The 12,503-nt window shown below is 38.9% G+C and overlaps 3 protein-coding genes across 4 annotated transcripts; 1 reads left to right on the top strand and 2 right to left on the bottom strand.

Moving 5' to 3' along the window:
* Positions 1-357: 357 nt before the first annotated feature.
* LOC117391859 (excitatory amino acid transporter 1-like) lies at positions 358-3,548 on the bottom strand. The gene is made up of 10 exons (XM_033989787.2): positions 3,474-3,548; positions 3,178-3,320; positions 2,960-3,097; positions 2,676-2,880; positions 2,557-2,599; positions 2,018-2,301; positions 1,712-1,945; positions 1,441-1,635; positions 1,228-1,362; positions 358-736 (listed from the first exon to the last, which is right to left on the bottom strand). Exons 2-10 carry the CDS (start codon positions 3,314-3,316, stop codon positions 526-528), a joined length of 1,584 nt encoding a protein of 527 aa, XP_033845678.1. The 5' UTR covers positions 3,317-3,320; positions 3,474-3,548; the 3' UTR covers positions 358-525.
* Positions 3,549-5,329: 1,781 nt separating this feature from the next.
* nadk2 (NAD kinase 2, mitochondrial) lies at positions 5,330-9,082 on the top strand. 2 transcript variants are annotated; one of them, XM_055231706.1, is made up of 12 exons: positions 5,330-6,108; positions 6,191-6,279; positions 6,360-6,448; positions 6,621-6,702; positions 6,844-6,927; positions 7,242-7,381; positions 7,461-7,554; positions 7,725-7,859; positions 7,943-7,998; positions 8,080-8,133; positions 8,210-8,333; positions 8,420-9,082. In XM_055231706.1, the coding sequence occupies exons 1-12, from the start codon at positions 5,854-5,856 to the stop codon at positions 8,556-8,558; spliced, it is 1,341 nt and encodes a 446-aa protein (XP_055087681.1). In that variant the 5' UTR covers positions 5,330-5,853; the 3' UTR covers positions 8,559-9,082. The 2 variants fall into 2 exon arrangements, with proteins under 2 accessions (XP_055087681.1, XP_033845682.1); XM_033989791.2 differs by having other exon boundaries at positions 7,764-7,859; positions 8,420-9,081.
* On the bottom strand, positions 9,065-12,320 carry skp2 (S-phase kinase-associated protein 2, E3 ubiquitin protein ligase). Its single transcript, XM_033989793.2, has 10 exons — positions 12,162-12,320; positions 11,440-11,681; positions 11,215-11,326; positions 10,997-11,140; positions 10,694-10,828; positions 10,528-10,626; positions 10,308-10,435; positions 10,141-10,192; positions 9,962-10,069; positions 9,065-9,883 (listed from the first exon to the last, which is right to left on the bottom strand). Exons 1-10 carry the CDS (start codon positions 12,173-12,175, stop codon positions 9,664-9,666), a joined length of 1,254 nt encoding a protein of 417 aa, XP_033845684.1. The 5' UTR covers positions 12,176-12,320; the 3' UTR covers positions 9,065-9,663.
* Between the last annotated feature and the right edge of the window lie 183 nt (positions 12,321-12,503).

Below are 12,503 nucleotides of genomic sequence, written 5' to 3'. Positions count from 1 at the left end.
ATTTGTTTATTCTTGTGTAAGCAGCATGGTAAATTAGCGACTTCCTCTATGTGCTGTGTGGTTAAATTTGCCTGTGGGGCTTTAATTTGATCCAGTACCAAAAAAATCCCTTTGATAACTATTTTCAATCAGTTTAAGGTCAAACTAAAACTAAATGAGAGTTTGCCAATTATATAAAGATCAGTTGTCATTTGAGGGTAATTATATAAGAACATAGACAACATACTTTTTATTTTCTTTAAAAACTGTTAACAAAGAAATTCAGTACTTTGACACCAGGCCTACCCAATTTCACCATTAAGTATTTTAACATTCATTCTATTCTATTGCAAATGAACAATCATTCTAATCCTAAACAGCCTAAAGGAAGAGCATAACACAGGTTGAACAAACATTAAAAATTATTTCTTAGTCTTATCCCATGCTTTGTCAATGATTATAATGTTTACAACCACACACATCAAACAGACTTGAAGCCAGACTAAGTAAACTCTTTATTCTCTATTCCTCCTTTGTGCTCAGGGCCTACACATTAGATTCACTGTGCCTGCGCTTGTCATTGTCCAGATCACAATCCTGGGAGATGAGCTTGTACGGTTTCTTCCTCTCCTTTTCCTCCAGCACAGAGTTGCCCATCTCCACATCTCTGCTGCGGAGCTCATGACGGGACAAGAACTCCACAATCCCCGCTCCAATGGAATCACCCAAAACATTTGTGGTAGTGCGCAAACGGTCACTGCAGATATCAACATGTCAGTCAAAGGTGAGCACTCTTGGCATCATCTAAATATAAGGCACTTTTTTGTTTCTGACATGTAAACCACAGTATGGAGCTGGTTAAAGTACTAACCTTTATGTTGGTTATGTGTTTGCATTTCCTGTTTTTTATAAGGCTCTCTTCATGCTCACTCCTATGCACATCCAGTGCAGGATATCTCCTATTACCCCACTTAGCTGAGTAATTTCTGGGAAGGGTATTCTAATTGAAATGATTAATTTGGGAAACCTAATTATGCTTCTATGTTAAAGCTCGTTTCTAAAATATTTCATACAAAACGGATAATGTGGAGCGAGACTCTTGGGACAGTGGAGAAGTGTGTCACTAGGTGGTAGCTGATACAAAGCTGCTTGTGACCCCTTTTAACAATGATGATTCAGAGGCGATGGCAGAATAGGAAATCTGTGTATCATGCATTATCATTTGAAAATATAAAGAGAAAAACTCACAGGAACCAATCAACTGCAATGATGAGGGTGATGTCATCAGTAGGAAGTCCAACAGAGGTTAGAACAATGACCATGGTGACCAGGCCGGCCTGAGGGATCCCTGCAGCACCAATACTGGCTGCTGTCGCTGTGATACTGAATAGAGCCGAACAACAGCACAGATGGGTACATTTTAGGGTTACAGATATTACTTCTTGAAAATGCATCTCTTACCTAATTGTTATTATCTGACCAAAGTTCATCTCAATATTGTTGACCTGAGCAATAAAGATGGCTGCCAGTGCCTCATACAGAGCAGTCCCATCCATGTTGATGGTGGCTCCAACGGGCAGCACAAAACGAGTGATTCGCTTGTCAATTCTGTTGTTTTCCTCCAAACATTTGAAGGTGACAGGCAGTGTCGCTGAGCTAAATGATAAAATATTGTGATATTGCCTCTTGGAAACTCAAAACACTGACAACCAGTTTCATCATATTTTCTCACCTGGAGGAAGTTCCTAGAGCAGTTATCAGAGCCTGTAGAAGCCCAGCAATGAACAGAAATGGGTTTTGCCTTGTGATCACAAAATACAGAGTAGGGAGAATAATGACGGCATGGATCAGGAGGCCGATAATGACCGTGATGGTGTACATGCCCAACTGTCCACCCATCTGGGTCAGGTCATCCATTTCGACAATCTTCCCTGCGATAAGAAAGAGTATCCCAACAGGAGCATACCTAGAGACAGGACACAGTTGGTACCTTTGAATCTTTATTACACTGTCTCTTTTGTATTTCTATATATCTTACCACATAATTATAGCAACAAGCTGCATGATGGCTTCATTGAGACTGTCGAAAAAGTCCCTCAAGAGCTGACCCTGCTCCTTCATGTTTCCAATTATTAAACCAAAGCACATGGAGAACACCACCAGCCCCAGGGCATTGACACCGTTGACTTGACCTGGAACTGGGATCACCTCCTCCTGGGTGACCTCCATCAACTCCTGTGTGCCGTTGGTCGACGAGTTGAGGAGCGTGTCGTTCACTGTCACTGATATTTGAAATGTTCTCTTCCCATATTTGGTTTTGAACTAGAAGAAAAGACAACAGATATATAACTCACTGAAACCAACACCAAATGTTGACTGTTCTATTGTGTAAAACTTATATTCCATGACTGAGATGAAATAATTTTTAAAAGGTCATTTGAAGCACAGTTACTTGTAAAGTCCTAAATTGTAGTTTGTTCCCTTGTTCACAGATTTTATGTGTAGTGTTGTACACATTTACCTCTTATACTTAGTTTATTTGGGATATCTATGGTGGATATGTTTAACTTCACTCACCTGCTGTGTGCATGCTTGAACTAAGTTTGGTGGAAACATGTTCCTGAAATAAATGTACACACATTTTCAGTTGGATAACAGGTCAGTGTTATTAACATAATATTCAATGTTTGAGATACCTGATCAAATCAAGGAAGGCATCTGCTGGACTAACTTGTTCTATTGTCTTCTGTTTTCCAAACTCGTCCTTAGATCCTCTTCCAGGATGAATAATGAGGACCACCAAAATCCCAATAAAGACGGCAATGAAAGTTGTGGTCATGTAGTAAATGACTGCTCGCATGCCCATTTTGCCTGAAGCTTTGCTATCCAGAGCAGCCATTCCTAATATTACAAAGAAATCAAAAGAGAACACATTTTCAATCTTTCAAACCCTAAAAGCTCAAAGTTTACAATTTTCTACCTGTGATTAGACTGGAGACGAGGAGAGGCAGCACCAGCATCTGAAGCATTCGCATCAACAATTCTCCAGGAAACGAGAAGTACTTCACTTCCCTGTAGGACATTTTATAAGGCCGGAGGGCAAAACCCAGGATTATCCCTACAGAATATAAAAAGAGGGAAACCCCTTAAGACTTCTGGTCACATTTAGGATGAGAGAAAAAGATGACTTCTGCTGACCTACAACCACTGCCCCAACTGTGAAGAGCACAAATGCATTCTTCTTAAAGAAAGCCTGAATATCCTCTTTGGAGATCTCCTCCACTTTCCTTTTGGCTTTCATAGTGCGAATGTGGATGCCTTCTCTAATGCGTTGCATCTTGCTGCAGCAGACTGCTACATGTTATATTATATATTATATAATAAACATATAGAACATTTAGTATTACAACAAACTCATATATTTAAAAGTAAAAAAAAAACAACCAAAAAACCAAACAACAACAAACATCACTAAAACAAGTAATCCGGCGTACCTCCTAGTTGTGGCTCTTGGGTGTAGTGAAAGTCTGGTGATGTCTTGTGTGATCAGAGCAGGGTCTTTGGCTGCTTGTTCTGTCTCTGAAGTATACGAAAGATGACATGCAAAGAGACAGGAGTTTGGGAGGGAGACTAAGGATCCTCCCATCTCACTCTATAGCCCTGTGACATACTTGCACAGCTGTATAGTTATTATTCTTTATGAACAAAACTAAAAGCTACACTTTATTTAAATTTCTTTACATTTGATGTAGACAGATTAACTCATATTTTCCTCTTACTGCCAATGCTTTTACTCTATTATTCATTAGTATAACAATTAGAATATATATCTAATAAGACAAAGATTATATATATATATATATATATATATATATATATATATATATATATATATATATATATATATATATATATATATATATATATATATATATATATATATATAAAAATTTCAAACCCCATCGGAGACTTGTTAGTTTAAAGCAATTCCACAGAGTAACTTGGCATGCCACAATTAGCAGAAAAAGTAGAGCTTGTGCAGTAATAAGTGACCTCACACAGTATGGAAACATATTCCCCAGTGAAGTTCAGTATAATTAGTCAAGAAGAATACCCCCCAAAATAGGTCAAAGAGTTTTACAAATATAGTTTTAAGTTGGACTAATGAATGAAAATGTGATCTTGCTCTTGATTACTACTACACACAATTTCAAACAAAGTAAAATTTAAAAAATATATCTGTACATTTGTCATTTTTTTCTATTCAGAATTCATGTATTGATGTTTACACAGGTCTGAACAATGGCTATCCGGGACATGTTCCCATGATAGCAGTCTAAGCTTATGCTCCCAAACCTCCCTCACCTCAGACACTTCCTCCAGCATCGCTGAAAGGAATGCATATGTGTGCTAGGTCATCCTCTGAGCCCCCTCCCGGTGAGACATCCCTAGAACACCTCCAGTTGTCCTTCTCGATTTGTAAGAGCAGTGGCTCTGCTCCGAGCTCTTTCCATCTGATCTCTACATTGACTTGAAAAAGTCACCCCACGTTTTTCCAGTCAAGAACCATGGCCTCTTAACTTGAGGTGCTGATTGTGATGATCCCCTCTGTTTCACATACACTCTAATGCATAATGAAGACCCTGATTCAATGAAGCCATCATGGCAAAATCATCTGCAAAGGCAGGCGGTGCCTGTTGTGTGCTCACCTTATCAACATTAAAACATAACATTTTGTCATTACATCACCCCATAAGCAGGTAGTACAGTATCAGTGCATGACAGGGTCGATGGTACAGATTGCCACACTTGCTTCTGTCAGTCTGCCCCAGGGCAGAGCTTGCCACCATCAAGTATGGAATTAATGAATAATAACTAATGTAGCGCTATGAGAAAATTCAACAAGCCTGTAAAGCTAGTATTATTACAGTCTCACAACATAACATTACACATTACATTTAAAACTAGTCTTAAATTTATTTGTATTTTTTAGATTATTGATGACTCACTCTCAGATGAGAATAAGCAGCATTTTTCATGCAGGTATAATGTTTTTAATAATAAGAAGTATGAAAAAGGAAATGTATTATGTTCAGTGTATTAAACTGATGATTTAGAATAGTGACTAGACTTCCCCTTTATGACATCTTTTCTGTTAATTTCTGTCTCTGGCCAACTGAATTGGCCGCTACGATCAGATTGCCAACACAGCACTGCATCACTGTGTGGAGTTTACTATTTTTCCTTACTATATTTCTTTTTGTCCCATTTAAATCTAACAGACCCATCACATGAGACTAGTGTGGATGTCATGTCCCACAGTCAAAACAAAGCGGGCAGGTTTTACGACGTACCCAATTGGAATTCAGTGCGTCTTACGTCACAGGAGGAGCGCTGGACGTGGGGCTACGTGCGCGCTAGGCTGCATGGGGCGCAGTGTGGTTGCTCTTTTCATTTCATTTCATTTCATTTATTGTTTAGCTATTATTGCGTTTGTTCTTGAATGCAGTCTGATCTTTATAAGGACTTATTCATGGTGAGAAAAATCAAATTGGACCGTGTGACCCGTGGAAACTGTTGGTGAATAGCTGGTGCAAGCTGCTAGCCACTTTAGCTGTATGGCAACACTCAAACATAACAATTAACTTACTTGTTGAATTGTTGACATTCCTCCCTGCAACTCTGTCGTTTTTTGTAGGTCATAATGTATTAACCCGTGTTTATGACAAATGGTGAAAGACTTGATCTTTCAGACTACGTGACCTTCGCCAGGTTTTGTGCCGATCATTTTGTTTTGTTTTTTCGGATGCTGTGTAGGATAGGATGATACGCGCATGCTCAATTTAATGATTAAAATTACAGACTGAGTAATTTATGTTTGCACTTTTGGTGCTGAGAATGCCTCGGCGCTCATTCGTCAACTTTGTATACACTGGACACCGTGCCTATGCCCAGCTGTCCGGAGTCTTGCGTCGTAAGCTTCACACTTCGTCATTAAACCCATCGTCCCAACCAAGAACTGGATTTAAACCTGAAAAAGTGGCCGTGGTAACGAAGACAACACGCTATGAATTTGAGCAGCAGAGGTATAGATATGCTGGGCTATCAGAGGAGGATCTGAAGCAGCTGGTAAGACACTTGAAAGCATGATACCACGACACCACCCCATGGCAGAGCAGTTCTGTTTTAAATGTGGTTCTCTGTGTTGTAGCTTGCTCTGAAGGGCTCCAGCTACAGTGGCCTTCTGGAAAGACACAACATCCACACCAACAATGTTGAGCACGTTGTCAAGAGTTTGAGGTAAGGCTCACCATACACTCTGCTTTTGATAGAGGTAAACTACTTACAGGACTGATACTGTATTTGTATTGTATTTTCAGGAAAGAGGGTATTGAAGTTAGAGTGGTAAAGAGAGGAGAATATAATGAAGAGGTGGTGCGATGGGCAGATGCAATCATATCAGCTGGAGGTAGGCATTTGATTCTGCTTTTTATTTTGTTTAACCAGAATAAAATGAAAACACCTTCACTTACAAATTAAAAGTAGAAAAATATGCCCACAAAGACAAAAAGGTTAAATGAATAGCTTTAGAAACAATAGCATTTGCACACAGTGCACCTAACTGCTGTTTGTTTTGTCAGGTGACGGGACAATGCTACTTGTTGCCAGTAAGGTTTTGAGCAAGGATAAACCAGTTGTTGGAGTTAATACAGACCCCGAGAGGTATTAATGTTGCTTACATGATCTAAATTTGGCCCAATTCTGAACATTAGGAATTCATAAGTCAACTTATTTTACACAATCACTGCACCATATACTACATTGTTTTAACATTCTACTCATTCCTATCTCTTCTGACTGAAGGTCAGAAGGTCACCTGTGTTTGCCAGTTCGCTATACTCATGCCTTTCCCGAGGCCCTGCAGAAACTGTTTCGGGGCGATTTCAGGTATATTTGTTAGACGGCGTTGAGCAGAAAGTGGATTTACTGGCTCTGAGCAGTCAAAATATTTTAACCAATTTGGCTTCCAGTTTTGTTTCCTAAAGATCCACACAGAAAATCTTTTATCCCAGATTAAAGCTATGGTAATTACTTTTATATAATATAGTTTACTTTATGGAATTGTTGGTTTATATATTTTATTTGAAAGGATCATATCCTCATAGGTTTCATAGATGGATTTCAATATTCCTCTTAAAAATGCACAGCAGCCATACAATAGTTTTTGATTGTTTAATTTGTATTCTGTTTTGCTGTTCTAGATGGCTGTGGCGGCAAAGAATTCGACTTCATCTTGAGGGCACAGGCATCAATCCAACACCTGTAGATCTACATGAACAGCAGCTGAGCTTGGAGCAGCACAGCCAGGCTCACCGCAACACAACATCTGATGGCCAAAGTGGTACACTTTAATAGTTGTCTTCTTTTTGATTGTTTGAAGTATCTTGTTCCTTTTTGGTATATATTATATTTTGAATTAGGGACAGGGGCAATACCTGAGAGCTTCTCACAGCCATGCCTCCTTCCAGTCAGAAGCCTCAATGAAATCTTTATTGGAGAGTCTCTCTCCTCCAGGTATATTTCTTTCTAAAAAGTAGTTCATGTTTGTAGTGAGTGTATAACTCTGAAAAGTGCATGGAGTGCATATTTAAATTCATTTCATTCATCTATACATCGCCTTACTAATGCATCATCCCCTTATCCCTCTGCCCATCGCTCATCGCATGAATCTCTGTCTATCACAGGGTGAAGTTAAAACGTCATGTTAAACTCTTGCTCCATAGGGCTTCCTACTATGAGATCTCAGTGGACGATGGACCTTGGGAGAAGCAGAAGAGTTCAGGCCTCAGCGTCTGCACAGGCACTGGCTCTAAAGCTTGGTAACTGCTTACCGGTATTTTATACAGTTCCAAAAATAACCTCTGGCATATGTTCTATACTGGTCGTGAACTCTGATTCTTAGGTCATACAACATTAACAAGTTGGCCGAACAAGCTGTGGAGGAAGTTTTGAAAATTGGTCAGCCACATTTGATTTTAATTAAAGCCATAATAATATTTCTTTTCTACAAACAAGTTGACACAATGTGTGGTTTTACAGGAAAGGCACAAGCTCATCTGGAATACCACCTAAATCATGAAATTATTGAAAAAGGTAAATTGAATCATTTTGTGTTTACACTAGTTAATGGTTCCAAATATACTGATTGTGCTTATTTGGTTGTTCAAAGTTACTGAAGCCTACAATGAGTCTCTGGTGTTTAGCCCTGAAGATAGGCAGTTGTTGTTCAGCATCAGAGAGCCCATCGTGAACAGAGTTTTCTCCAGCAGTCGACAAAGGGGCTTTGCCAGCAAGTCAGTGACTCAGTGACAAAGTTCAAAAGCCAGCAAACCTAAATGTGATGAAAATATTCAATTATTTTCTCTGGTTCCCTTTTTAGAGTTTGTGTTCGCTCTCGTTGCTGGGATGCGTGCATGGTGGTTGATGGCGGGACTTCTTTCGAGTTTAACGATGGTGCCATTGCTACCATAAGTTTGAGTGATGAGGATCAGCTCCGGACTGTACTTTTGGAAAACTAAAGCATTACTATAGAACTTTTAACTAGTTTTTGCCTCTTCACGGATTTTCATCTACAACAAACACAAGATTATTTGACAATCATGTGATTTAGTTGAACTTGCACAATACAGAAAAAACATGGTCTGCTGATTAAAGAATGAGTGTGGATAAGAGCATTATTAAAGTTTTTTCCAATTATTTTCCATGAAAGTAATTTGCCAAAAACAGTTTATTTAAAAGTGGATTGTTGCGAAGTTTTCAATATTTTTAGTGTGCAGATGGAATGTTTGTGGAAAAGTATTAATACTAACTAGACATAATTTCTTTTGTTGGCTCTATTTTTTTTAACATTAGCCATGTTGGTGGAAGAAAATGCTGGAGAAATTTATTGTGCAAATTTGACCTTGATGCATTAAGTTGCTTCAACAGGCAATAACCTTTTTAAAATTGTAAGTTTTGACTGTGCTGGATGTTTGGTAATTTTCATGAAGACAATAAAAATGTAGGCATTTAGTATATGAAAATACATTTTAACCATCACCTTATTTGTTTTATTCATATTAATGCTCACTTTAAAAGGTTAAGTAATGTTATTACAAGTTTGAATTTTATTTCAAAGACTCATTAATTTTCCACAATTCATTTGATGGTTTGGATAAAAGTCATACAAATGGACACATTATGGGCATAAAAACTCTGTATCCAGATAAAAATAATACAGATTGAAATTGTAAGCATTGGTACAGATCCCACACCATGCACCAGTGCCATTCAGAAAAGCATTTCAAGCATCAACCTCGAATATTTGGCCCTTTATAACTTGAATTTTACATTTTGCATGAGTCTTTCAATATTACATTTAAATTAAGGACATTATTAGAACCTAACATCAGACTTTAAACACATTTTTTCCAACATTCCAACTAGAACAGTAGTAAAAAGTAGAAAAAAACCTTCCTACGTAAAATGAAATCTCTAAAGGCTGGAAATTGTCAGCACTTGCGAGTGTCACTCTGCCATTTAGCGCCGTTTTTCAAATTGACTATTAAAACATTAGCAGCAAGAACCACTGAAACACTGCTCCTTCACTGCACATGGGCAAACAAATTAAAACACTAACTTTGATTACAATCTAACCCTAAGTCGGCATCTCTGGTTCCACATGGTACAGTCGCTATTGTGACCGACAGCTCTCTCGGCTGGAGTTGGTCGGGCGATTGTCGAGAACAGCCTGGAGTTGATGGAGATGTGGGGCATTTCTTTTTTTAGTGCCGGCAAGTGGCTGTCATTGATGAGACCAAACACATCAAGCATAACGAGTGATGGGATTTTTTTGGCCAAATCACTGCAGACATATTACATGCATAAATAAATATATTAAAATCAATGAAACATGTTATAACAAAGAGTTTCATGGGATTACCTCAGAGCTGCTGGATGGATGTGATAGCAGCGACTCAAAGACAAATGCAACAGATATTTGAGCTGAGCCAGCACTGGAAAGCTGTCCGCCATCAGGAGAGTGCTGTCACTGCAACAGTTTAGCAAGGGTCACTTAAGTTCCTCAAACATTTAGACATATTATGTTTAAAATTGATTTACCTCAAGTCTAAAATGTGGATCTTTTGGCATCTTGACACCAGCACTTTAATATCTAGAAAAATTAAACCATATTAGCTTCATGGATCTAGAAACAATATTCAAGAGATACATACATGAATAAACCCCAACAAAATACAAGCATGTACTTAAATTTTGATTTAACTCACCCTCAAGAGTCAGATTCTCTCTGTAACCACTGAGGTTCAGGTGAGTAACACAGGGGCTTACATTGTGAACGACACTTTTCACATGATCACTTATGAAGTCGCACCATGATATATTCAATTGTAATATCCTACAAATAAACAGACAAACAAACAGCTTAAGAAAATATTGCAAACAAATCAAGAGTTACTGATGTTGATGATTACAAATCATGACAAAGACCTTTGACATGATTTGAGCATCCCCTCTAAGGCACCAGAAGAAAAGCCAGAGCACCCGCTTATGTTCAGTTGTTCAAGATTACCATTTTTAGCCAATGAGCTGGAAGACACAAGGGCATGTGTCAGCAAAGAATATCTTAAAACTAAGGTAGAATGGTTGTTCTTACTGAATGACTGTATCAGACAGCTGCAGTCCTTCTAAGCTCAAATCTTGTAGTTGTGTACAACTTGCAATAATACCCTCCAAAGCAGCTACTGGGATAATTGAACTAGACAGATCCATCTGAATCAATTGTAATGGTCTGTAAGAGAGAAAAACAAACAAACATAGAATTATCATTTCTTAAATCATGTTTTCTAAAACACAACTTTGAGGAATGTAAAGAAATGTTTATTCACCGTATACAGCCAAATATATATATATACATATAACCACCAGTGACTTAATTTTTGAAGTTGATGTAGCTCACCTACTACTTGTGAATTGCAGCTCTTCCACAAAGGCACGTGGGCAGCGCAGTCTGCGGACTCCGTTCTTCAGGATGTGCTGCAGAGCAGGGCCCATGTGAGTAAGACCCTCAAGATCCACACTGTGCCACAGAGATTCATCAAATCTATAAAGGAGATTAGAGGTTCAATCAATACAAGAAACTATACTTCTTCAGGGGGATCCATCCTAAATGCATACACTAAGCGGTGCCAGCGTTTGCAGACAGAGGCCATCTTTAGAAGCTCCTGCAGAGGAAGGTAGAAGAAGATCTTCAGAAGAAGCTCATCGGGTAGGTGATCCCATGAAAGGCCTGTCAAAATGACAATGACAATAAGTAGGTAGTAAGTATCAGGAAAGGAACGTCTTTATTAAAATATTCATTATATATACCCTACATATTTATTGTCATTTACATGCACTTACCAGATACAAGTTCCCTCTTCCTCCTGGGTCTCCTTGCAATGACAAACAGGTTGTCCTCGTTCTCCTTGCCCCTGGAGAGCAGGCGCTGTGTGGGGCGGGGGGAGCAGTGCTGGATGCAGTCTGTCGGGGTGCACTCCAGGCCGTCGCTGCTGCAGGTCATGTACTTTCGTTTGTTGCCTCTTTTAGTCGGATGTAACAAAGATCCCTGAACACTTGACAGGGGCATATCATCCAGAGACATACTGTAAAGAAACACAACTTTGATTTGTTTGTCTATAAAGTTATAGTTTGGTTGCAAAGAGTGCTAACATGTGCCCGCCATATTGTACGGTCATCCACATGTTAGGTAACGGCGCAAACTGCCTAAAATCCAATAAAACTGACCCCAAACCCCATAAATTAGAGTACATCTACAAAAGCAAACAGTGGGCAGTCAGTTTTGATCATAAAGCCCGTCAAAGTCCACATTTAACACAAACATCCGAAACGTAGCCACAAAACGCTAGCCCAGACAGAAAGCGCGCTTATTATCTACATAAGAAATTCTGCTTTTACGTCAGCCTTCAGTACAATAGTGGCGAATAGTTTCATATAATACGAGCAGTATCGTTTGCTTCATCTATTATAGCAAGTCTTTTTTTCTACATAAACAAGTGAATGGAAGAAAGTCGTGGGTCCAGAACCACCAAGAATCCTACAAAAGTAAAGAGCCTACAACATACCTATTCCTCGACATGTTCACGCATTTAGGATTTTTAACGCTATTGTTTAGTTTTCCACACAGGACAGCCGCTGCTTTCAGAAATCATCCAAACTTTAGGCTCCTCCAGACTCTTTAAACTGAGCGCCAGGCCGCCAGCGCCTAACACACGTCACATCCGGGTCTGCGTCAGCGTCTGTTCCTCTTGGGCCTTTGATCTCTGTCTATTAAAATAACACATACTATGTCTGAGTACCCATAAATGTTGTAAACAATATTCAAGTAACTTCATCCTTGCACAAAAACACTAAATATTTACAAATACTCAAACACTCACAAATGATTCCAGTCTTTAATGGAAAGC

The sequence above is a fragment of the Periophthalmus magnuspinnatus genome, chromosome 23 (assembly GCF_009829125.3).
Source record: "Periophthalmus magnuspinnatus isolate fPerMag1 chromosome 23, fPerMag1.2.pri, whole genome shotgun sequence".
Classification (NCBI taxonomy): domain Eukaryota; kingdom Metazoa; phylum Chordata; class Actinopteri; order Gobiiformes; family Gobiidae; genus Periophthalmus; species Periophthalmus magnuspinnatus.
This window is presented reverse-complemented; position numbering and strand designations above follow the sequence as displayed.

Excerpts from the sequence above, each read along its gene's own strand:
- LOC117391859 (XM_033989787.2), bottom strand. The coding sequence starts at position 3,316 with ATGCAACGCATTAGAGAAGGCATCCACATTCGCACTATGAAAGCCAAA. Across the intron at positions 1,636-1,711 it reads GCTCTAGGAACTTCCTCCAG|CTCAGCGACACTGCCTGTCA; the intron begins GTGAGAAAATAT and ends TTTATCATTTAG. Across the intron at positions 1,363-1,440 it reads GGTCAGATAATAACAATTAG|TATCACAGCGACAGCAGCCA; the intron begins GTAAGAGATGCA and ends GGCTCTATTCAG.
- nadk2 (XM_055231706.1), top strand. The coding sequence starts at position 5,854 with ATGTTTGCACTTTTGGTGCTGAGAATGCCTCGGCGCTCATTCGTCAAC. Across the intron at positions 6,109-6,190 it reads AGGAGGATCTGAAGCAGCTG|CTTGCTCTGAAGGGCTCCAG; the intron begins GTAAGACACTTG and ends TCTGTGTTGTAG. Across the intron at positions 7,999-8,079 it reads GGAGGAAGTTTTGAAAATTG|GAAAGGCACAAGCTCATCTG; the intron begins GTCAGCCACATT and ends GTGGTTTTACAG.
- skp2 (XM_033989793.2), bottom strand. Across the intron at positions 11,327-11,439 it reads GAAGAGGGAACTTGTATCTG|GCCTTTCATGGGATCACCTA; the intron begins GTAAGTGCATGT and ends TCATTTTGACAG. Across the intron at positions 10,193-10,307 it reads AGAGAATCTGACTCTTGAGG|ATATTAAAGTGCTGGTGTCA; the intron begins GTGAGTTAAATC and ends TAATTTTTCTAG.